The sequence below is a fragment of the Triturus cristatus genome, chromosome 8 (genome assembly GCF_964204655.1).
Source record: "Triturus cristatus chromosome 8, aTriCri1.1, whole genome shotgun sequence".
Lineage (NCBI taxonomy): Eukaryota > Metazoa > Chordata > Amphibia > Caudata > Salamandridae > Triturus > Triturus cristatus.
Window position 1 is genome coordinate 724174345 of NC_140591.1, and position 23146 is coordinate 724197490.

At 46.0% G+C, this 23146-nt stretch overlaps 1 protein-coding gene across 1 annotated transcript in view; it reads left to right on the forward strand.

Annotated features, from left to right (window-relative positions):
* Positions 1-3687: 3687 nt before the first annotated feature.
* The window catches only part of DCT (dopachrome tautomerase), a 63792-nt gene continuing 44333 nt past the window's right edge, over positions 3688-23146 (forward strand). Inside the window, exon 1 of the mRNA XM_085622130.1 lies at positions 3688-4145. Within this exon, the coding sequence (XP_085478256.1) occupies positions 3833-4145 (313 nt within the window). The 5' untranslated portion in view covers positions 3688-3832. The remainder of the gene's footprint in view (positions 4146-23146) is intronic.

Genomic DNA, 23146 nt, shown 5'->3' on the forward strand with positions numbered 1-23146 from the left:
GAAAGCCGGAGATGGCATCCGTGAGTCGGGCAGGGGGACCGGCCCTATGCCCGTCTGGGCCCGGACGGGCACAGACAGGCTGAACTCTGGCGTAACTCCAGCGTCAGTCCGGCGTGACCGCTGCGCGTGACCGCTGCGCGTCAGCATGGCTACCTATAAGCACGCCTAGCGAAATAGAAAGGGGACTAGAGTGCGCGCGAAGGATCACCCACACCCAATATGGCCGCCACGAGTCGGGGGCAAAGGACCCGCAAAGTACGGTGTTTTTCAGGCAATTATAGTGCAGGTTAGATGTCAGCAGTGCGAGTATGCGAGGCCAGACATAAAAACAGGGGATAAGTGTCCAAACACAAACTAAAGTAAAAGACAAAAACGGGTCATTAAAAACACAGAGCTTCCACAAACAAGCGCTGCAAGTATGGCGACACCGCTGGAATAGTAATACCACCACCATTATACCACTGCCCGCAAGTACGATCATTACCAACACTACCACCAAACACCTCCATCTATATGTCCAACAATATGCATACCAATACCACAGCCAGCACCAGCTAAACCATGGTAAATATTACCACCAATATCAACAATAATACCACCAGTACCTCTAATACCACTGCATCACCCAGTAACATACAAATACTCTCCACCCCTGTACCTACGAATGTCACACCACCACCAATACCACCACACCCACCAACACCATACCAGCACCACCATCAATGCCAATACCACCATCACGACTACAACCAATACCCCCACCATCTATACCACTACTAAAATCACCAACAATGCCATAACTGGATTCCCAATATCATCACCAACACAGCTACCAACACCAAAATACGAATACCACCATCACCACTTCCAATATCACCACTACAACCACCAATACCACACTACAATAAATAACAGAATTAATTCAACTACCACCAAATATCATCATACTACCACAGCAATATCATGAACAAGCACTGGCAAAGCCAAACGTCTGACCTAACTGTGCTATCACATGAAAATAAATGTCTGCATGCTTTTGTTTACATGGGCAGACAGAGTAAAATCAGGCCTGTTACTTTGCTGATTCTTGTTCATGTTTGCTTCCTTCCTATGTTCCTGAAGTGATGCGTTGCCCAATACAATGTCCTCTATAAATAAATATGATTTGTGTTACGATAGCCTGCTTAATGTACTCTCAATGAGCCTCATTCACAAAGTCCTGAGTCTGTAAATCGGATATGAGCTCCATTGCATTACTCATACCTTTGCAGATGGTTTAAGAAATTCAGAATGGCTCCATCCAGCCGGTACTCCAAGAAATGATTGTCACTCTGTGAAAGTCATGGCCACATTTAAGAAACCTAGCCAACTCCATCTTGTTTAGATCATGCGCATGAGCACACATCAGGGTTAACATTAGAATTCGTAAAATGGTATTTTGCAGAGATCTACCTTTCCATGCTTTGAAAATTACTATGTATTATGTCCACGGTGTCCTGTTCTCAGACTTCTTGCTGCGTTTCAAGGTCAAATACATGGTGGAAAGAATGTTTCTTTCTCGTTAGTCTTATCAGCTGTACCAGGATGAGCTGTAACGTATTACTAATAAATGCTTATAGTATCTCTGTATGCGCTGTCTGAAAATTTCCTTGACATGTGGTAGCCGAGGCCGGCTTTTGAGGTATTATCAGCTGGAATAAACGCTTCACCGAAAGAATTTCCCAACTAAAAGTGATTATTGAATTGCACTCTTGCAACTAAAATGTTTGCAAAACTTCAATGTGTAGCATTTACTCATGCAGATTTTTCACCATGCGGACCATTCAGCATCTGTAAGTATAAAACAAAAGCTCAATAAAGAAACATTTTCCATACTGGGACTATCCTCTCCTTAATCATCCCTATTTTTCAAGGGGAACAAATGTTAGTGCCATTGTTAGATTCCCTGTGCGTTTTTTTTATCTAATGTTAAATTCTGAATCAATCATCAGTGCGATTTATGTTCACCAGGGGTGTTTTTTTTAATTTCAATAGCTATATATTTTTTTTTACAGCATATGACATATAACATATACTCAGCATCGCTTGTTGTTACACGGCAGCCCATGTTGACTGTGTTAGTTATAGTACAGTTTACCTATTTTGGCTGCCCCCCATCCACTGTCCTCGTATGGATCAAAGTAAGCAAAGGGAGGGACAAGAAAAGGGACCAGAGCAGAGAGAGAGAAAAGATATCGCATGCAGGGAGAATTAGCCTAATCGCTATTGTCTAATGAGGGTTGCTTTCCTGGTGGTTATACCAGGCCTTTTCAGGGCGGGTCATATGGGTCTAGGTACTTGTCCAGGGATGCCCACATTTGCCTGCAGGGCTATCTCCATGGTGGATCACGTAGGGCCACTGTATCCGCTTCTCTGAGATACGTCACCCAGTTGAGCCATCCCTTAAATGTTGCCTTGGAGGTGTCTTTCCATTTATTGAGTACCATTTTGACTCCTGCTGTTAGAAGGAGATCCAGTAGGTCTCTGTCTTGTTGTGAGTCTGCATCTGTCTTAATAAAGGCAGTTACCAGGGTGGCAGGGGTGTTTTAAAAATGAGTTGGAGTAATTATCAAGTTTGTTTCTTGCAGATTTTTTGTCGATGCCCCCAACCTTGCGTCTTTATAGACCAGTGATTTTTAACCTTTTGTCTTCTGTAGACTCCTACAGAATCATTACTGTAAACCTGGGACCCCTACTGAGTCAGTACTGGGAACAAGGGGTCCCGGCCTTAGCAATTTCTATGATTTGAACTTCATAACTATGCACCAAAAAAAAGAAACAAGTTTGGATCAAACACAATCAAAAATGATGAAATATTGTATTGCATTCACACACATAGAAAAAAAGAAATTTTAATTTAAATGGGAAGGTTGGACTTTTCTAATTCGGTTTAATTCCAAAAGACGAAGCAACATGCTAGACTCTAGCATTTCAATTTGCCTTTTTGCTCCTTAAGGATGCGCTCTTCAGACGACATTTCAATTGAGACCACCCATCATAACACTATATTCATTTTTTTGCTTTACTTGTGCTTCTCCCACCAATCAAGCTAAATATGCCAACTTAATTTTTGGGCTCCACTTTCAAATATCTTCACGTTTACAAAATGTTTTAAACTTTCCAATTTTGCTCAATTCATATATATTTTATTAATCTGCAAATATTATTTCACTTTCTAAACAGTCACAGACCCCAGAATAGTCCTGGTCCACGCACACAGGTTAAGAACCACTGTAATAGAGGTTCCAGCTTCAGTCTTCTGTGAGTGGCAGCAGTGTAAATGACATGTAAGGAACAAAGAGATGCCTAAAACCACTCTCGAATCCTCGGGACCCAAAGAAGTCCTGCGGCATGAAAGGAACAAACACAGCTCGTTTTCTTGTGAGAACAAATGGATAAGAAAAATGCGCGCTGTACCACACACACAGACGCCATACTCTGATATCTTTGTACTGCACTTTTTCCTGGACGTGTTGCATTCTTTCAGAACCACGGGACAGACATGAAACGGGGTCTGAGCTCAAGGGGCTGTAGTTCTGCCGTGCTGTCTGTCATGTGTCAGATAATAATAATCCCTACCGAAATGACGTCCACCGGGGGTATTTAAACTCAAAGCTGCAGGGCTGAAGTTTTTTTTTTCTGCCGTTACACTTGCGGGCAGAGAGACTCTGACACACGTATTTTACTCGTTCGCTCCAGTCATCCGCCGTGTGTACTGGGGGTAACCTTTGAAAGCTATAAAGGGCGTTGTTAGGCGTGTTTGTTTATACGGTATTTTGGACTGGATCTAGCGATGGCGCAGCATTGCCTCAGAACGCTGTCCGCGCTCTGGGGGGCGCTGTTCTGGCTGGCAGCCTTTCGGCTCGTCCTCGTGCACGCCCAGTTCCCCCGGGCATGCATGACGGTGGAATCGCTGGTGTCCAAGCAGTGCTGCCCGCCGCTGGGGCCAGAGCCTTCCAACGTGTGCGGTTCTCTGCAGAGCCGGGGCAGGTGCGCGCCGGTACGCGTGGACGAGCGGCCGTGGAGCGGCCCCTACAACCTGCGGAACGTGGACGACCGGGAGAGGTGGCCGGTGAAGTTCTTCAACCAGACCTGCCAGTGTACAGGTAAGAGGCGCGCACATTGCAGCGAGCCGACGACTTCGAGCCTGAGGTACGGCATGCGTTACTTCATTCTGTATGTGTTCAGTGCTTTCAAACTTCCCAGGTCTATGGGAGGAACTCATAAGCGCCCTTATTAAATCAGGACTTCAAGTCCCAGAATGCCATTAATTGGATTGCATAGGCTAATTACTGGACACTTGACAGCCCTGTTATTTTTCACACTCCTATTGCAACGTTGGGGCTCTGAGCGCATGCCTACGTGGGTAGCGCGCTACCAACAAAAGTCGGGTGACGCTAGATATATCTCTCACCCACCCTCCCCATTCAAAAGCCACACAGATGGAGGGAATGTAGAGCAAATCAAACATCCACCCCAGTCAAGAGACGTGGGTTAAATCCATCCTACTTTTGCCTGCCATGCCACCCCAGTTTAGACCCAGCCATATGCAAATCAGTCTTGACCCTGTGCCTCATGGGAACAGTCCAGCCTGAGCTGCCACAGTAGGTCCTCCCTGGACCAGAAACAAGCATCCTCGGACCAGTTTCGGGGCATCACCCCTCCTTCCCCCCCCCCCCCCCCCCCCCCATCAGCCAGGCTAGTTGATTCCAGTGGCACTTAACAAATCGTGACGTAAGTTAGAAACTATGCAGTAGTCCCATGGACAGACGGGTAGCTGGCCAGAAGCCATGTGCCTTCTCTATCCAGTCATAGCATTTTAGCCAAGAACGCGTTTAAAAGCAAGTAGCTTAGTACTTAATATCGTGTGTATTCGAAAATCTAATCATGAAAGTGCTCACGGCGAAGAACGTAGTGTTGGCTGAAGGTGCCGCACGTGACGTGGGGTCACCTGTTAGCTAGCCATTCTAAATGGGGAGTATTTCATCATATCGATTTGCGAAACCTTTATTACGTTTGCAATACTTGGAGTTGGTGTTAGTAATATTTTTTAAACTGTCTGTGCCACAAAGTTAACAGAATCTAAGGGGCATATTATCAAGCCTGGCGATAAAATTATCGCCGCTAAAACGGCGATAATGGGCTTGATAATATGCTCTGTGGAATTCCAATTGAAGCCCATGTTGGATGTCCTTCACATCTAACGGGCTTCAATTGGAATTCCATAGAGCATATTATCAAGCCCATTATCGCCGTTTTAGCGGCAATTTTCTGCCGCTAAAGCGGCGATAATTTTATCGCCCTACTTGATAATATGCCCCTAAATGCGTGACTGGGCCGTCACTTTCGACTGGAATGGCGTCTTCTAAGCTCTCCTCTAGAGTGCTGTAGGCCTCGATGATCGCTTCCGCCCTCCCCCACCAACTTTGAATGAATTCACACCCTCATTTATACTTTATTTCCTTGCGCAAATCACGGAGTGATTATGACGAAGAAATGCTGATAATATAAGCATTTTTCCCGCTGTTGCACTGCAAATTAAATCGTTTTTTAAAAACTTACAGTGGGGAGGATGTTGTGCGGTGAAATACCGGATCTTGTAACCGCACATTATCCACTTCACAACTATTTATGGAGGCTTGACTCAATGTCTTGTGTGTTAGCCAGACATTGCGCCGGCGGCTTATACAGGAAGCCTTACATTTGTGTGTGCCAGCCGCCTTTGATGTTACCCTTAAAACCCCCAAAAGTGATTTTGCCTCTACCTGACATTGGTACAAATTTGGCCAGTAACACAAAACCTCAAGTGTAATTGGCTTAGGCCCTTTTTCCTGTAACATTTTGTTGCCCCCCCCCCAACCTCTCCTTTGCCCAGTATGCCAACCATAGGGGAGACTACCAAAGATTTGTGTGGCTAGGTGCCTCCCTCCACAGTTAGCGCAGTCGTGCCTGAACTTGCATTGCGCTCTTGTGCAGGACCCCTTGTTAAACCACCAGCAAGCCCCATTTCGAGGAAGGTATCCTCTTTCTTGCCACCCACCCCAATAGGGGGATTCCCTCAAAAGGACTTGTACTGTAGTGGAAGACCGCTTGCTTATGTACCAGGGGGGCAGACCACACAGGAGTCATCCACTATATCAATAACTGCTTATCTCCATCTCCCCCCTCTTTGTCCGAATTTGCCGCCAATGTGCAGTAAATTCCTCTTCATAGCGGAACCACCATAATCCATCGGGGCCCTCCACACTATATCCATATATTTGAATTATGTGACGTGACCCCTCTTTCTCCCCCAAATGGCATTGTCCATAAACAGTAGCATAGATCAAAAGGGGAGAAGTCCTGCTAACTTGAGTCCTGCTTTCTATGGTAGTGGGTCTATCACTAGCTCCCATTCTCCTCCTTTGACCCTCCTCTGCCTGAATCCCCCTGTCCGGCAACTTAAAACATCCATAATGTGTGTGTGGGCATCGCTTATCTCTGCATGCACACAACCTAAATCAGGGCGATCCCATCATGGTGTTCTTTGCTAGCTTGTTGTCTTGGTATGTGTGGTAAAGGATTCGGTAGAATCTGAGTATTTGAAACCCAGTTGTACTTGCTGGTGTATAGGCATGGCGGATCCATTGTCAGAAGCTGTCCTTTGGAAGGTTGCTAGTGTGTCCATTGGTCCACCTCAGATGGAAGGTGAGTGGCACTGGTCCCGTGCTTAATTTGGTTAGTGACTGGTGGAAATTCCACCTGGGGAGGGGTGAAGGTAGGATAAACTAGTGACACATAGGACTTCTTGGGCATGCACAGTCACACAGGTGTTTAAGCTACAGGCTGGATAAGTTAGATCACCTCAGGCACCTAACAGAAAGCAGGGGTTTGTCTGGTGATTCTTCAGCTCTTCCTGTCTGTTGGGAGTATTGCGGGTTGTCCACATGGATGTCTCCCAGACACCAAGGATAGATGGCGCCACAGTGCTTCTCCACACAAGCAGTAGTGTCCAGTGGGTGGGGCAACTGCAGCAGTACTCAGGCATGTGACCGTCAACCATTACAGACAGCGGCTTCGTATAGCAGTTATTGTCCTCTGACAAGCGTGGTTCTCTGTGTGAGTTGTTGGGGCTGGCCCTGTGACCTCCTTGTAGTGTACCTCTTTCTCAAATAGTAGCAAAAGGATTCCTAGAGTGCAGCCCTGGCTCTTCAAGGGGGTAAGTATCAGGGAGGGCTGCCACTGGCTCAGTTCTTCTTTGGTCTGACAAGCAACACATTCAAAAGAGAATTGGTATTCTGAGCTAAAGGGCAATGTCTCAGGTGTTTGGCAATTGATGCCACGCCAGACAGCCACTTCAATATTGAGCTACACTTGATGCATGTGGATCCTTCCATAGTTTGGAGGTTGTTTCTTGGCCTGCAGCTCTTCTTGAGCTGAAAACAGGATATGGTGAGAGGCCCTGCTGATTTTATTCCATCTCGTGGGGTAATCGGAACTTTCCTCACTGATTGCTGTAGTTGATCAGAAGCCTTGAACTAAAAGCAGAGCAACACTGAGCTATGTAGGAAGGAGACAGTGAAGACCTGCAGGTGAGAGCGCCCCCCCCCCCACTTTGCTACGCCACAGCTCAGGTTCCTTTCATAGAAGTGTGTGTACATCTTCATAGAGCAAGCAGGGCTCGAGTTGGGGTACCACGCCGGTGGACGGTGTCCCCCACCCACTTATTTTACCGGGTGGACACCGCCCCCCCCCCTGCCCAAAAGCTGGACTTTCAATTATGGCGTTACTTGCCCACAGGGCTGTCCCGTCGATCTCCCTTTACACAGTGACTCGAGAGATTCGTGCGATTGGAATTTTACCTGCATTATTACTATTATAATATTATGCATAACGCAAAGCAAGGAGAGTTGTAAAACCAGGACTGGCTGACCTCGCCCACGACAGTGGAAAACTTGAACTCGATAACTGGAGCAAATGGAGCAACACATTCACTCTTTGGCCTCTCTGGGGCGAGATTGGAGCTCATTCAGTACTCTGCTCATGCGCTGCCTTCTCTGATGCAGTCGCATCTAAGGGGTGAGCGAGGGGAGGGAATGAGTCTGATGGTGCAAGCCACCTTTCGTCACGTCACTTCCGGTGACACCACCTAACTTGGAGCGTCCCCCCACTTCTTTTTTTAGGACTTGTGCCCTGAAGTGAAGCTACCTTTAAAATATCTGTGAATGTCCACAAACTTAAGAGATGGTTTTTAAGTGCATTTTCCATACCCCTTCGATGCTCCCTTTTAAAATTTCAGTGTTGGAATATCCTATTTTTCAGTGATTTGTGCAGCCCATGTTCGTTTAATACATGTCCGTCGTCTATAACTGTACCCGGGCCGTGGTGCAAACTAACGGACTCGGTCCTTCAAGTCTGTGGCGTTACAGAAGGAAGCAAGGGTCGCTGGGGCAAGGGTCAGTGGCGTGGCGATTCTACATGGGGTCTGCGGGCCCTTGCCACATAATTCCTTTGTAGAACAATCCGCTGTTTCAGTGACAGTAATTGGATGCTTTAAAGTGGAAGACATTAAGTCATGTAGACAGCTAATGTGTATTGCCCTTAAAGGCCTGCTGTACCACATTGCATATGTACTTTTCGTAAAACCTGTCTGATCATTATTTTTAGCCACATTTCGCACGCTTCTTTGTCGCTTGACTGGAACAGGTATGCTCTGCATTGTACAAAGTAATGTACATTTTTTTTGTATTTTATAAAGATTATTGTGGTCGATGGACCGTGTAGAGAAGGCAATTACTCTTTATGTGTAATTGGCTCTTTAAGCCGCATTCACTTGTACAGGAATCCAGTAGACAACGGGTCTCTGTAATTGGAGTTTAGGTTCAGACTGCTGAACTCCCACATTAATGGATTAGCGTCTAGTAAATTGCAAAGTGTTTTATGCTAGCACGTGATATTCCTTCTCGTTGGCGGCCTCCCTCGGGTGTGAGAAAGAAGCAATTCCCTGCATATTTGCATACTAAACTTTCCTAATCTTTTATTTTTTATTTTTTTTAAATTTGAATTCCATCACACCCAGTGCTGGAAATTGAAAAAAAAAATAATTTCGACAAATTGAAGGGGAAAGGTGGTGGAGCCATGAAAAGTGGAGTCTGACAATCAGCATACACGTTTTCCTTTTTTTAATTCAGCCCCAAACAAATTGGCAACAAGGCCAAATGAGACAGTAAATTTGTTAGGGCAAACTTAATTAGTCATAAATCGGCTTCATTTTCAAATATCTTATGGGGCTAAGGCACCCACTGCCCCTTTTTCCGGAGGATAAAAAAGGTAAGATAACTCTGGTGTTAATGCACATGCTGGAAAGAGGTGTTTTGCCTTCTAACAGTTTTGACTCCTAAAGCCCTCTAAAGCCACTCCGTAGTCCTCTTGTTGCTGGATCACAGGAGATCCACTCAGTTTGATATTGGCTATTCCATCTATGCCTTGGTGAAGGTCCTCCCTGGTTCCACTCTTTTCTAACAAGAGTCTGTGACTTGATTTTGGATTTCATATCCTCTTTCTCTGAACTCCCTTTGCTGATGCCTGAGACCACTCTTCGGTGTGCTTCAGTTTAGACCACTGTCCTGTGACAGATGGAGGAATAACTGTCTTTGTCCGTCTTCTTTTGTTAATTGGTTAGAACACTGTTAGACCTGGCATCCTTGGTATGGTTTTCCCCTGTCCTTTTTCCTCTGACTCCTGTATTTTTGCTGCGTTCTGGATTTTGTTTTTGCTGGTCTAGATGCTTTGGGCACTTTGCCATTGCTAATCAGTGCCAAATGCAAGTGCTCCCTCTGTAAATTGTGAATATGGATTGGTGTTTCCGTGGTTGGCTTGTTTGACTTATTACTAAGTCCCTAGTACAGTGCAGTGTGTGTGCCCAGGGCCTGTAGTTCAACTGCTGCTAGTTGGCCTGCAGCACTAATTGTACCACCCACACAAGCATCCTCTCAAAGGGATCTCAAATCTGCCACTGCAGTGTCTGCGCACAATCTCTACTGCCATGTCGACCTGGCAAGTGCACCCACTTGCCGGGACCTAAACTTCCCTTATATTACATGTGAGTCACCCCTAAGGTAGGCCCAATGTACCCCTGTGGGCAGGGTGTAATATTTGTGAAAGGTAGGACATGTACAAGTGTGTGTGACATGCCCTGATAGTGAAATACAGTGTGTTTTGTTTTTCACTATTGAAAGGCTATCTGTCCCATACGATAGAACAGGAGTTTATTTATAACATCTTGTATGCATAAATTCCCACTGGGACAAGATAGAAAGGCGGAGTTTAGTATGCCTGAACTCGGAATATAAAAATGCATCTTTTAGTAAAGGGAATTTTTATATTGTGTGTTTGAAAATACCACTTTAAAGAAAGTTATTTTCTTGTTTAGCCATCCTGTGTGCCTTTGCTGGTTTGTGGATTGACTGTCTGGCCTTGGAGTGACAGGGGCTGGGGATGTGCATTCACTGTAGACAGCCACTGGGGGGTTTGAGGTGTGTCCTGCCTTTCCTGGATGACTCAGGGCTGGGATGAATAGACCCGGGCTGCATTTAGAGGAGTGGGAGGAGATTTCCATGCACCTGAATGGGCCTGGTCTGCCTTACAAAGTTCTGTCTCCACCTGCTGCCTGGAAGCCGACAAGAGAGGACAGAACTGATGTGGACTAAGCACAGGGACCCTCTGCCACCAGAGAACAAAGGAAAATGCTGTATAAGTATTGGGGCCAGACCCCAGAACTTTAGAATACTTCTGGACTCAAGGGGACTCTCTGCCAAGGAGTAGTACTGCCCCTTTGCTGTCTGGTGGGTTTGCAGTGGCTGTTTCTGGCAAGGAGAGGACACAGACTTTTCTGTGTGCTGTGTTTCATGCTTGAAGAAGATCTCCAAGGGCTTGAAGTAGAAACCGACGCAGTGCCTACCTGCGGCTGCAGAAATCTCTTCATGCCGAGTCTCATGCACCGATCTCCGAGTTCACCACACCGACTCCGACGCAGGTCCTGCTGTGAGACTGCAATAACTGGCGCATTGGGGGACACGGCTGGAGAGTTCAATCCAATGCCATTGCCACTGCCACATCGAGAGCCGATGCTTCCCGATCCCCCCTGAAATTTTCGGCAGCAAGTTTATAGCAATGTCGGGGCCGCAGTAAAAAAACAACGCATCACCTTCCCGCAGAGTTAGAAACCGATGCATCAGCGCCTCTTCAGTAAGGAACAGATGCCTCACCTCCCCTACTTGGCAGTAAGGAGCTGAGGCATCACCTCCCCTGGAGAAAGGAACTGACTCATCACCTTTCCTGGGCATAGGGACCCTATGCATCACCTTCCCTGCTGCTGTTTTTGCTTATGATTTTGACGCATCCAAGGTACTTTGTGTTAAGTGTCGCATCCGTAGCTTGCTATGGACAGAACTGTTTCTACCTTTTTAAAAGTCACATCTGGATAACCGTATGTTGGATTTTTGTAATTTTGTCCTTGTTTGGTTTAGATAACGCTTGTTTTTCTAAACTGGTTTGGTGTCCATTTGTAGTGTTTTCATTGTATTACTGTGTTTAACAAGAACAAAAGGTGCACCACTAAAAGGTAAGCAATCACACAGCAAATTATCACTGTGTCCAAAGTTGTTTCTTCAAATTCTTCGTTTATTCAAAATATTAAACAGATCAAGTTGAAATGAACAGCCGACGCGTTTCGTCCAAACAAATGGACTTCTTCAGGGCATCTATGAGGCACTCCTAACATATAGCGTCAGGGTGTCCGTGATGGATGAAACCAGCAAAGGAAGTTGGCAAATCCCGTCCACTTTAATATGAGAGCAAAGTATGCTTTACGTTTAGTGAAAAAAACCAGAACCAAGATAAGTCCAGGTAGCAAAATTCATTCAGTCACACAAGTGTAATGTAGACCATATAATAGGGGCAATCACAGGTTCCAAACCATGATAAGCCCGGAACTGCGGCCCAGTCCTGCCTTCTTCCAAGATGTTGTCGGGAAAGACTATGATTGACCCTATTATATGATCTACCTTACACTTTCATCAATTGGTCTTTTCAAGTGCCAGTTACAATTTGCTTGACACCCATTATAGCCAACAGCATGGAACAGTTCTTCAGAGTACAGAGGAAATGTTGTACTTGATGTACATGTTTAACTGGTTATACATTGATGTGGTGTTGGCACTACATCGGAGCAGAAGGAATGGAAGACGCTTGTTTATTGAGCGCGTCGCTTAACATTGAGCCAATCTAGTGGGTTGCACTTTAGGTGCACTGAGCAAGGTCTATAGAAGGTCCAGTTTAGTGTACTTATTCCAACGTGATATTGACCGGCTTTTTATACTGTAATCCGACCGGATGTGAGGCATAGTGTCAGGAGCACATTCTGCATTAACAGACAATCGAAGGTTCTTGAGTCATGACCTTGCTGTGGAGATCCTGATTTTTAGAGGAACAAGATGCATGGGTGAAAACAGTCTTGAATTCCTCAGCAACATCCTGGATGAAATTTTGTGCAGTGTTCTTTTGCTAAGTGTTAGGAACTCATTAAAGGCTTGATTAACCGAGAAATCCCCTTTGATGAAGCCCTAGAGGAGCGCAAAATGCATTATGGGATAGATTCCAGAATGAAGATGAATGATAGGTTTACTGTGCAGCAATGCAATGCAATTTTGTAATGGGTGAATAAAAAGGGTTTTATTGAATAAATACAAAGCCGCATCGGACTCTTCTTTTTTTTTTTTTTTTACAGAACATTGGCTTCTGAGATGTATATTGAGCAATGAAGGGCAATTAACAGAAACAAGAGCTAAAAGATGTGTGCCATTGAGCCAGAATGGAATATGTAGCCTGGACTACAGATCCACATTGTTCATTTTCATGTAGTGCTGAGGGTTGGAGCACTGTGCCTTTACATCCCAATCATTTCAAAGATAGCAGAACAAGTTTTGAAGAAGTTTGGGGGGCGGGCCTGCCGAGCTGCGAAATGGCTACTAGCTAGACGAGCTCCGCCATCCAAGAATTAATCCTTGCATCATCCGCACATCTAGGGAGCTCATGCTGTGTTAAAACACTCCCAGACACGGACCGCAGTGCGGGGTACCGAGAGAGCCGACTCCCGTCCTTGGGTTTGCTCCTGGAGCTGAGAAGTGCATCCCAGCAAGGAGTGGCCTGATCACGGCGGCCGGAGGTGCGAGCGAGTGGCCGGCTGCAGCGAAACTAAAGTCCGTGGTGCCACCGGTGTGGTGGGCTGTTATCTGCGCAGTGGACTGCCAGCCGCCCTAGAGACCGGGAGAGGGGCGCGGTGCCCTCCTGTGGACACCGGGAGGTACTGGCTGGCTGACTGCATTTGGGGTCCGCCGTGGCAGCTTCAATGTCGTGCCCCCGCCAGGGAAACTGATGGCGGGAGGCTGATGCGTGTGGGGCTGAACCGGAGGACATTTGGGTTGCTGGTGGGCAATCTGCACTGTCACAGACATCCCTGAGGCAGCACTTAGTCCAGAGGTTGCTGAAGAGGAGTGAGGGGTTGCCGCCTCGGTGAGATCGGAAGCAGCCTGGTTGCCTGAGAGTGGTAGCGCTGCAGGAGGGCCCTGGACGCCATCTTGGAATCCTGAGGTGCTTCATTTCCATGAGGTGAGGGGCAGTAATTGCTGTGACACTATGTGTGCATTGGGACTGTTGGGAGGGGAGCGCACTTTGGGAGAGCGGGACGTGCAACACCCTCCGGCTGTAGGGATCTGCCTGAGCCTGCGGCGCCTGGGAACTGCGCTCATTTTCAAGATACCTTTGCTTACTGAGGCCCAGGTAAGATGCAGCATGGCCACTGACAACGTTGTGGTGGGGGCGGCCGAACCCAGTTGGATGAGACCTTAATTCTGGAACGCTGATGGCCCCTGGTGGTCTCCAAGTACACGTGCAGCGCGCAGACCACACTTGGGAGTAGCTGCAGACGAGCCGATTGCGAGGTAGATCGGCGAATATCCTGTCCTGTGTCGCCTGCTGACTTTCGAACAGAGGAGGACCAAATGACTGAGAGCAGGATCCAGAGGCTGGTACGGACAGGCCGTCAGAATCGCGGACGGAAGTGAGGATTTGCACACCCTGATGCTTGTAATGAGGTCCAGTCTTCGGAACATAGACAACAAGTTGGATGCGCTAACTTCCCAATTGGATGCTGTTAAACAGGTGGGGTCGCACGAGACCAGGCTCGATGTGCTTGAAAAACAGGCATCGGACTTCCATGAGTTCCAAGTTGAAACGAAGGAACAACTATTACATATGGACAAGGTGTTGGGCATTATCCGCTCCAAAAACAAGGATTTGGAAGCCCGGTCCCGCCGTAACAACCTTCAAATTACTGGCATACCAGAGACGACAGCTATCGACAAAATGGAGTCTTACGTGGCAGATTTGCTTCATGAACCCTTTGACCCAAACCTCTCCTTGGTCTTTGCAGTGGAGCAAGCACACCGCGCCTTGGGCCCCAAGCCTCTGGTCGGTGCTACTCCCAGGCCCATCTTGACCAGGATTCTGAACTATCAAGACCGAAACCTTATCCTATGCCTATCCCGGGGTAAGGTGACTTTCATGCATAAAGGTAACACTATCTCATTTTATCCAGATTTTACTCCAGCGGTGCAGGCAGCGCGGCTGGAGTTTCTCCCTGCTAAACGTATCCTGATGCAGGCCCAGGTTCCCTACTCACTTTTGTATCCCGCAAAGCTAAAGGTCACTCGCGATGGGTCTGCACATTTGTTCACGGATGCCAAATCTGCCCTCATGTTTGCTAGACACATAGGTGGGAAGTAATCCAAGCAAACCTCCAGGGCTACGGACTCTGCTGAGGATCGACTGAGTGACAATGACTGAAGAAGGCTATGACCCAGATATTTTCCTAGTTAGGGTCGTTACGCCTTGTGATGAAGTGGGTCTGTGCTTACTTGACTGGGTTGGAGGGAGGGGTTTCTCTTTACAGTTTTGCGTGCCCGGTCTTTTTTCTACAGAGGTTGGACCTCACTCACATTATCTTTGGCTCAAATGTAGCTGCTATTATAGTGGACTGAGATGGGTCAGAACTTATGAGAATCTTGTTGTTTTTGAACTATGCAGACTGTATATGTTCCTGTTCTGCTGGCTCTGACGTGCTGGGTTTCATTACACTGTATGTGAGACAGGTATGGCTCTCCACAGTTTTCTTGGCCACCCTGATTAGTTGGGGGAAGTACGGCGGCGTTACTGCGCCCCCATGGGAGAGATCCCACTTGTTGCTGTATTCTTTAAGATGCTTGGATGGGTATATTGCAACCTGTTTGGGGGGTTGGAGTGGGTGGAGGAATGGGGGGGTTGTAATGTTTTGTTGTTTGCCAGATCATTGCTTTTCGCTTTCAATTCTTGACGCTGGGTGCAACCATCTATGCTATTATGTTCCACTCCCACTGGCCCTTCACACTGTATTGCGATAGACATCCTATGACCAGTTTACATTTTCTAACCTGGAACATCTGAGGATTAAATGACGGCAGGAAATCCAGGGTAGTCCACTCCTATTTGCTTTGACACCACATTGACATATGCATGTTACAGGAGACACATCTCAGTGTTCCTTCTTCCCCTAGACTGCAACACAGTGGATGGGGCTCAGTTTACTTTTCCATTTACTCAAATTACTCAAGAGGGTTAACAATGCTGATCTGCCAGGATCTTGATTGGAAGGAAGGTGACCTGCAAACTGACCCCTACAATACTGGGCACTCCGGGTGGGATTCCAGTTTTGTTGGTTGCGGTATATGGCCCCAATGTTGACTCCCCTGGGTTTTTCCAAGATATATGGGCCAAGGTGCGGGTGACGAATTGTAAAACCATTATCTTTGGCGGAGACTTCAATGCCATCCTAGATGACCAGCTGGATAGGAAAGGAGTATCTAGAACACTGCACCCACCAGCTAGTATTGCATTGAAGGCCATACTCTCTGACGGGGACCTGGTGGACATCTGGAGAAGTACTCGCCCAATGGTTAAGGAGGGGACATGTATTTCGGAGTAACATAGTGTGGTCACGACTAGACTTCTGGTTAGTGTCCCGTGATGTGGCTACATGGTCCAGGGAGGCCCTACATCTTTCTAGGTCTCTATCAGACCACCCGCCAAGTCTTTTGTGCTTAGAACTTCCCACATCTGTTCCACAAATGTTTACATGGCGGTTACCACAATATGCCCTCTTAGACAATGCACTTAAGGAAGAAATTAGGGGAGATATAACTGACCACTTTACCCTTCACACTGGGTCAGTCGATACTGTGGCTTCCTTATGGGAAGCTTTTAAAACCATCATAAGAGGTAACTGCATTGCCCGGCAAGTTGGGGTGTTGAAAGCCATTCGAGGGACGCTTGCGTCTCTGGAAAATCAGATTAAGGAGTTAGAATCACAGTTTTATTCCTCTGATGATCCTACGATATTGGCCTCACTGAAAGAGAAACTGTGTGAATTTGAAGAAGAGGCAAACCGGGAAGTTACATTTTTGGGTACACATAACGAGGCTAGGAGATGTGGGGAGGGGGATAGGCCAGGGAGAACACTGGCAGCGATGATTCGCGCCCCCGAGGTCTGCAACTTACTGAACTGAAAGGTGCACACCATTCAATAATTAGAGGCCAGAGACACATCCTAGACGAGTTCTCCCGTTTTTTACTTGGAACTATACACCACTATGCAGGGATCTAGCCCAGAGAGACTGTTGCCCTTCTTCGATTCCCTGGAGCTGCTCTGGCTGGGTCAAAGGCATAGAGAGTATCTGGACTTCCCCTTTACGGTGGAAGACGTCGCTCAGGTCTTCAAAAGCTTACCGTTGAACAAGGCCCCTGGATCTGACGGTCTAACCACCGCTTTTTATAAAACATTTGTTGAAGAGTTGGCGCCGCATTTATTAGAGCTGTACGAGGAGGCTCGAGAGTCAGGCGTCCTGCCACCATCAATGCGTGAGGCGATAATAATCACTCTGTTAAAGCCTGGGAAGCCAGACAATGAATTAGACTCTTATAGACCGTTATCATTAAGAAACGTAGATGTAAAGATTTTGGCAAAGCTGATTGCAAATCGGCTGCAGCCTTTACTCCCACTGATCGCTCACCCAGGGAGGTCGACTTCTCATAATCTGAGAACTCTATTCTCAGTACTGCATTATTTACTCCCCGAAGTGCAGGCGGCAGCTGTATTCCTAGACGCTACAAAAGCGTTTGACACTCTGGAGTGGCAATACCTATTGGCCATCTTGAGTCGAATGGGATTTAGTCTGCTGTTTGTTAATCTTATTTGCCTGCTATATACTCAACCAACGGCTCGAGTCAGGGTAAATGGACTCCTATCATCGCCATTTGGTATCTTGCGAGGTACGAGGAAAGGATGCCCACTATCCCCTCTACTATTCGCAATAGCGGTGGAGCCGCTAGCAGCACGCATCCGGGAACATCACACCACCAAGGGGATCGGGTTTAGCCCCCGAAGTCTCTTAATTTCACTGTATGCTGATGACTTCTCCTTATACGTGACAGACCCGGCGTTGAACCTTGATCCGCTACTGCGGGAATTTATTTAATTCGGCTGCCTTTCTGGCATCTCAATTAACCGGGCCAAATCTTTTATTTTTCCTTTAACAGACGCTACCGCTCCCTCTGAGTTTCCTCTTCAGTGGGCAGACAAACCTGTCAAATATTTGGGTATATGGCTCAGTAGAAAAACGCAAGACATATGGGACATGAACTACGGGCGTGCCATAACCTGGCTGGAAGAGAAAGTCGTTGCGTGGGCTTCCTCTAGCTGGGAGATAGCATTGGTCAAGATGGTGGTTCTGCCTAAATTCCTTTATCTATTTGTTAACATTCCTCTCCCCCTCACACAGGCCTTTTTTAAATTTCTTCGGTCCCTGTTGATCTTGGTCTGGGCAGGAGGGCAGGCGAAAATCTTATGGGATCTATTGACACTCCCGCTGCGACAGGGTGGATTGGGGGCTCCAGACAAGCAACTGTACGCATGGAGTGCACAAGCTCAATCTTTACACCACTGGGTACACCCGACCCCTTTTCAACCTCATGTGGCTGTGGAGACAGATGCTGCGGCACCGATCCCCCTGCAGGTCACTTTGTTTCAGGCGTCCTAGAGATGACATAGACACAGTGGAGACCCTGCGATGGGCATGGAATGAGCTGAGAAAGGGCTGGCATTCCTATTCTCTACGCCCCGTCCATACCCCTAGCACATAACCATATGCTGTTCACCACAGGTGAGGGTATCCGTAAAGACCTAGCACAAAAAATGTCCCTACGTACTTTCGCGGACCTCTATCCAGAGGGGGCGTTTCAGCCGCCCGACCTTCGTGGAGGGTCAGCCTGTGTCTTTTTCTGAATTAATTGTATACTACCAACTTAGAGCTGCGTGTCGGTCTATACATGCTACATTTCCAGATGCCCCGTCCACGCTGAATGCATTGGAGAACCTGCTTAAATCGGATTCACCCTGCAGACTCATTACCCGGATATATAATCGCATGCAAACGTCGGCCCCCTTGACACAGCCATGGGTGCTCCAGGCCTGGAATGTAGAACTTCAGCCTCCACTCATGGAGGACCAGTGGACTTATTGCTGTAGCCAACTCACGACACTGTCCCCTAACTACAAACTTTGTCTCATTCACTTCAAGTTCTTGCACAGATTTTATAGGACATCCTCCAGTTTGCATCGCATGGGTCTACATGAAGACCAAAGCTGCTGGAGGTGCAGTACTGCTCCCGCTAATTTCTTACACATAGCATGGAGCTGCCCAAGGCTGGCAACATACTGGTCCAACGTGTTTACTGCAATACACCAAATAACTGGTATGATCAGCAATCCTGACCCTGTAAAAGGATTGTTGGGCTATGTTAAGGACACACCTGTCAAGGTCCGAAAGCTGCATGCCCTTTTACTTTTATTTGCTAAACGCCCGGGTTGCCATACACTGGGGACGTAAGAGGGTTCCCTCTAAAAATGATTGGATTAATAGACGTAACAGTTGGCCACTCACAACTGACCACCTTTTGGGAATTGAGGCCTTCAGCATCTAGGCCCAGGGACATTTGGGAACCTTTTTTTTGTGTGGGCCCAAGAACACCAGGAGGTAACTGTTGATACAACGACGTAGGGTGGACTGGGGGGGTTTGGGGTTGGGGTGTTACACGTCTATTGGGGAGCACTATGTAGATGTCTGTCGTTATGATTAATCACTTGTGATCCCTGGAAGATGCTGCAGAGAATATTTCTGCAACAGTCTCTTGAAAGGTGTCGGTTGTTAATCCCTTATAGGATAGGATGTACTCTCTCCTTTTCAGGTACAAAGCGGTGGAGTGAACTTTGTATGCAAGTATACTTGTAATTAAAGTGTTGGTTCTATGTTGCGATAGTTGTGTCCGATAGCAACTGGCTTGTTGTTTATATTGTTTGTAGCATTGTTTTTAAAGGCCAATAAACACAAATAAAAAAATAAAAAGGTTTTGAAGAAGTTTGAAAGAGTTTAAAATAAGAGGGAGTGCTACCGGATAAGGTCTAGTATTTGGTCAGCACACGTCCTTAACTGTGAGTGACAACCCCTTCCCTCCCCCCCTCCGGCTCTCTTCCAATGGCGCAAGGCACTACTTAGATGGGGAGAGGTAAAAAACTGCACTGCATTGGGAGGAGGCCCGACATAGAACCTGGCATCCCATAGCCGCTGCCTGGGAATACTATGCTTATTCAGTACAAGGAACTGGCTGAAGAGGACATCTCTCCCTCACCGGGACACATTTAAGGGCCTCATATCCCCGGCTACACTTTTCCTCCATCATAATATGCTAAGTATTTTACCATTCTCGCTTCTGCTTCCACTGGTTCCTTTTTCCAAGTTCTGCAACCCATCCCCATTTTTCATTTGGGTCCCCCTCATCCTTCTAGAACACATAGGGAGACAATTTTTACATGGCACCGTGTAACTAAAGGACTCTAACATTTTACATCATTATGAGCCAGTGCAATTTACTACAAGCCTATTGTTTGTGCAGGCATTGAACATTGATTTCTTTCATGTACTAAAATTCGTTCTGTAAATTGCTACCTGTTTTTGGTCTTACCCTGCTACAATTGTTAATGTCTAAAAAATAATGCCACCCATTTGTTTCTCATCGTGCTACAACTGGGAATGTCTAAAGTTGATAAAACCCAATAAAATTGTTTAATTATCATGAACATGCACCTGCAAATGTTGCACTCACCACACGCGCATCTTGGTGTTGAATAAATATCGAAATGGGTGATGAGGATTGGTCCAATCAACCCAACTGATGGAACAGCAACCAGTTCTTTAAGGTTTCATAAACTTCAAAAGAAGAGAGGATTCAGAATGAATGGCTGAGAGTAGTATGTTCAGTCACCGTGAATGCTTTTCCACCAATTGTAGACTATCTTGTCTTACGAGTTCCTAGTAGAAAAGCCTCCTTAAACCTCAACAAATGTCCTGTTGTGTCCAAGTAAAGCAAGACGGTAGAAGATTTTGTTTGTTAAATATAGCTTCCTGTACCAAGCAGAAAGATTTTAAAATCAGTCTTGCAGAGAACAAATGCAAAGAGGTCAAAGTGGTGAAACATGGTAACTGTATGTTTTTGCAAAACATGATGAGGAATGGGAAGTTGAGGTGTATTGATGTAGTCCATGCAAGCTGCAAAGAAAGCATATGATATATGCACCATATACAAAACCAAAAAAAGATGAGAATCCTTTGTGGAGCCTTAAATTGAAAGATGGGGGAGCTCATTACTGACTAGTTACCTTTACATACATGTCAAATTTAGCACCAAATGTTTTTAACGCAGGCAGCTGGCACTAGATAATCGCTTAGGCACTGAGGCTAGAAAGAAGCTTCACAAAAGGGTCACTCTAAAAGGTAATATCGTATCACAATTTAGTTTGACACATCTAGTTCTCAACCCTGCGTAGATGATCGTGAAGATTGGCAATTTTAGTCCTTCACATTTATGATTTTAAGGATGATAGTGTATCCTTTGCATAAATGAAGAATATTAAACTGAAGAAATAAACAAGATGAGCCATAGGGATCATATGAATATTGAATAGCTGTGGTAATAAAACTGATCCCAGTGGTACTTCACAGATCAGAGGTCTGGCTGTGGATCAAAAAGGAGAGAGGATCACGTGTTTGAATGCATGTAAAAAAAAATCTTTGAACGAGGCAAGAGCAGAGTCATTGACGTTGATGGCCTACAGTCCGAATAACAGGATGTGGTGATCCTTGGCATCAAAATTATCTGACTGATCCAGATATCTGTATCCGAGCAGCAATGCAGTTCGTACAGGGCAGGAACTACAACCGATTCAGTGCTGCATACAGGATGGAATCCAGCCTGCATGAAAAACAGAAGACCATTGGCCTCAAAAAATTGTCAGAGCTGTGTAAATACGTATTTTTCTTGAAGGTTGAGCTATATAGGGTACTTGGGATATTAGCTTGTAATTAGACAAATTATTATACTTTTCTTTTTTAAAGAAGCAGTATCAGATGGGCTAACAAAGTAATCAAGCCTAAGAATGCCTTAGAATGATTCTCAAACTTGTTCGACATGCCCTTAAACTGCTTACAGTTTGACCTCACGTTTGTGCACTCTGGACTCGGGCTGGGTAGGACCTCACGACCACCCATGTCTCTTGTGGCTTGATCTTAAAGATAAAAGAAGAAGCCCACACTGATGCTACAAGAAAAATGCCTGCGTTCACGAGCCAAAAGAAGAGGACGCTTATTTCCCTTTGCAGCCAAATAACTCCGGTTAAAAAATGTGGTCCCAGTCTTCCGAACAAAGTAGAGAAGCCAGAAGTAGAATGGTTATTTCAATGTAGAAAACGTGGACACTCTGCCTGTACCTAATGTAAGCAAGATAAGTTCTGTCTAAATTAGCTCCAACAGTACTGTTAGACATGCGACATGGGGTGTACATACTCAGGGTTGTGAAGGGTATGTGTCTTCATGAGATCAAACTAAATGATATGATATTATTACCTTTTAGATCTTCTCTTTAGGGAAGCCTCCATGTTTAAGTGACCATCTTGTGGAAGCTGCCTGTGTTGAAAAATGTTGGTGTCCAAATGTCATGAAGAGTGAAAGGAAGAGATGTTGTTTTGCTGTCCATTTCACCTTCTTCCCCCAACCCGGTCATTGACTTCACCCCTGAAAGGTAGCTAAGACTGGGGTGCCAATTCCAAGTGGAATAAGAAAAGTCAAAGAAAGGAAAGTCTAATTTCTTAATCGTGCAAATATTGTTGGATGTTTCAAGTGACTGACAATCGAGAAGCCACCACACAATTATGGAGATCAAAGTCTGCATTAAAATATGAGATGATGCAATAGCTGGTTTCAGCTCCCACTCCTCTGTAAACCTTGCACGTTTTGTATGCCTTTGAGGCTCCACTATCAATTTTGTTTACACCTCTGGTAAACCTGCACCCCTTCCATTCGGCCATAGACTATTGCAGACTTGAGCACTGGATACTGACAGGCATTTAATTATGTCACTCCTTCCCTTTTCCTCATTACCCTTCTCACGTGTAGTCTTTTCTTTACTAAATCTATAACTCTTGGATTGTTGCTCACCCTTGGCAAGCAGATTTGTACTTTAGCCCTATTATTACAAACTGTGCTAATTTGTGTGTGTAATGGTTGGTTAGGCCAATCACAAGTTAACATACAGTTATCACTAGTTATTTTTGTTTGTTGTAAATAAAAGCTCTTGTTGAGAAACTCAACCTCCTTCCCCATTGTGCTATCCCACGGCGGTAGTTGGATAGTTTAAGATGTCAGGGATGCTAGCTTGCATATATTCTTGCTTTGCTACCTGTTAATACTGTAGTGTCTGTAGAGTTCGATTCCGGAAGGAGCTGCTCTTATGTCTTATTACATTCTGCTCATGGTAATGGATCAGTATGTAAGGCTTCACTGACCCAGCTTCACTGACCCAGCTTCCCTATCTCAAGATCTTGCAACTCCCTTGAATTTACCATTTTCTTTTTGTTTAATCTAGTGGG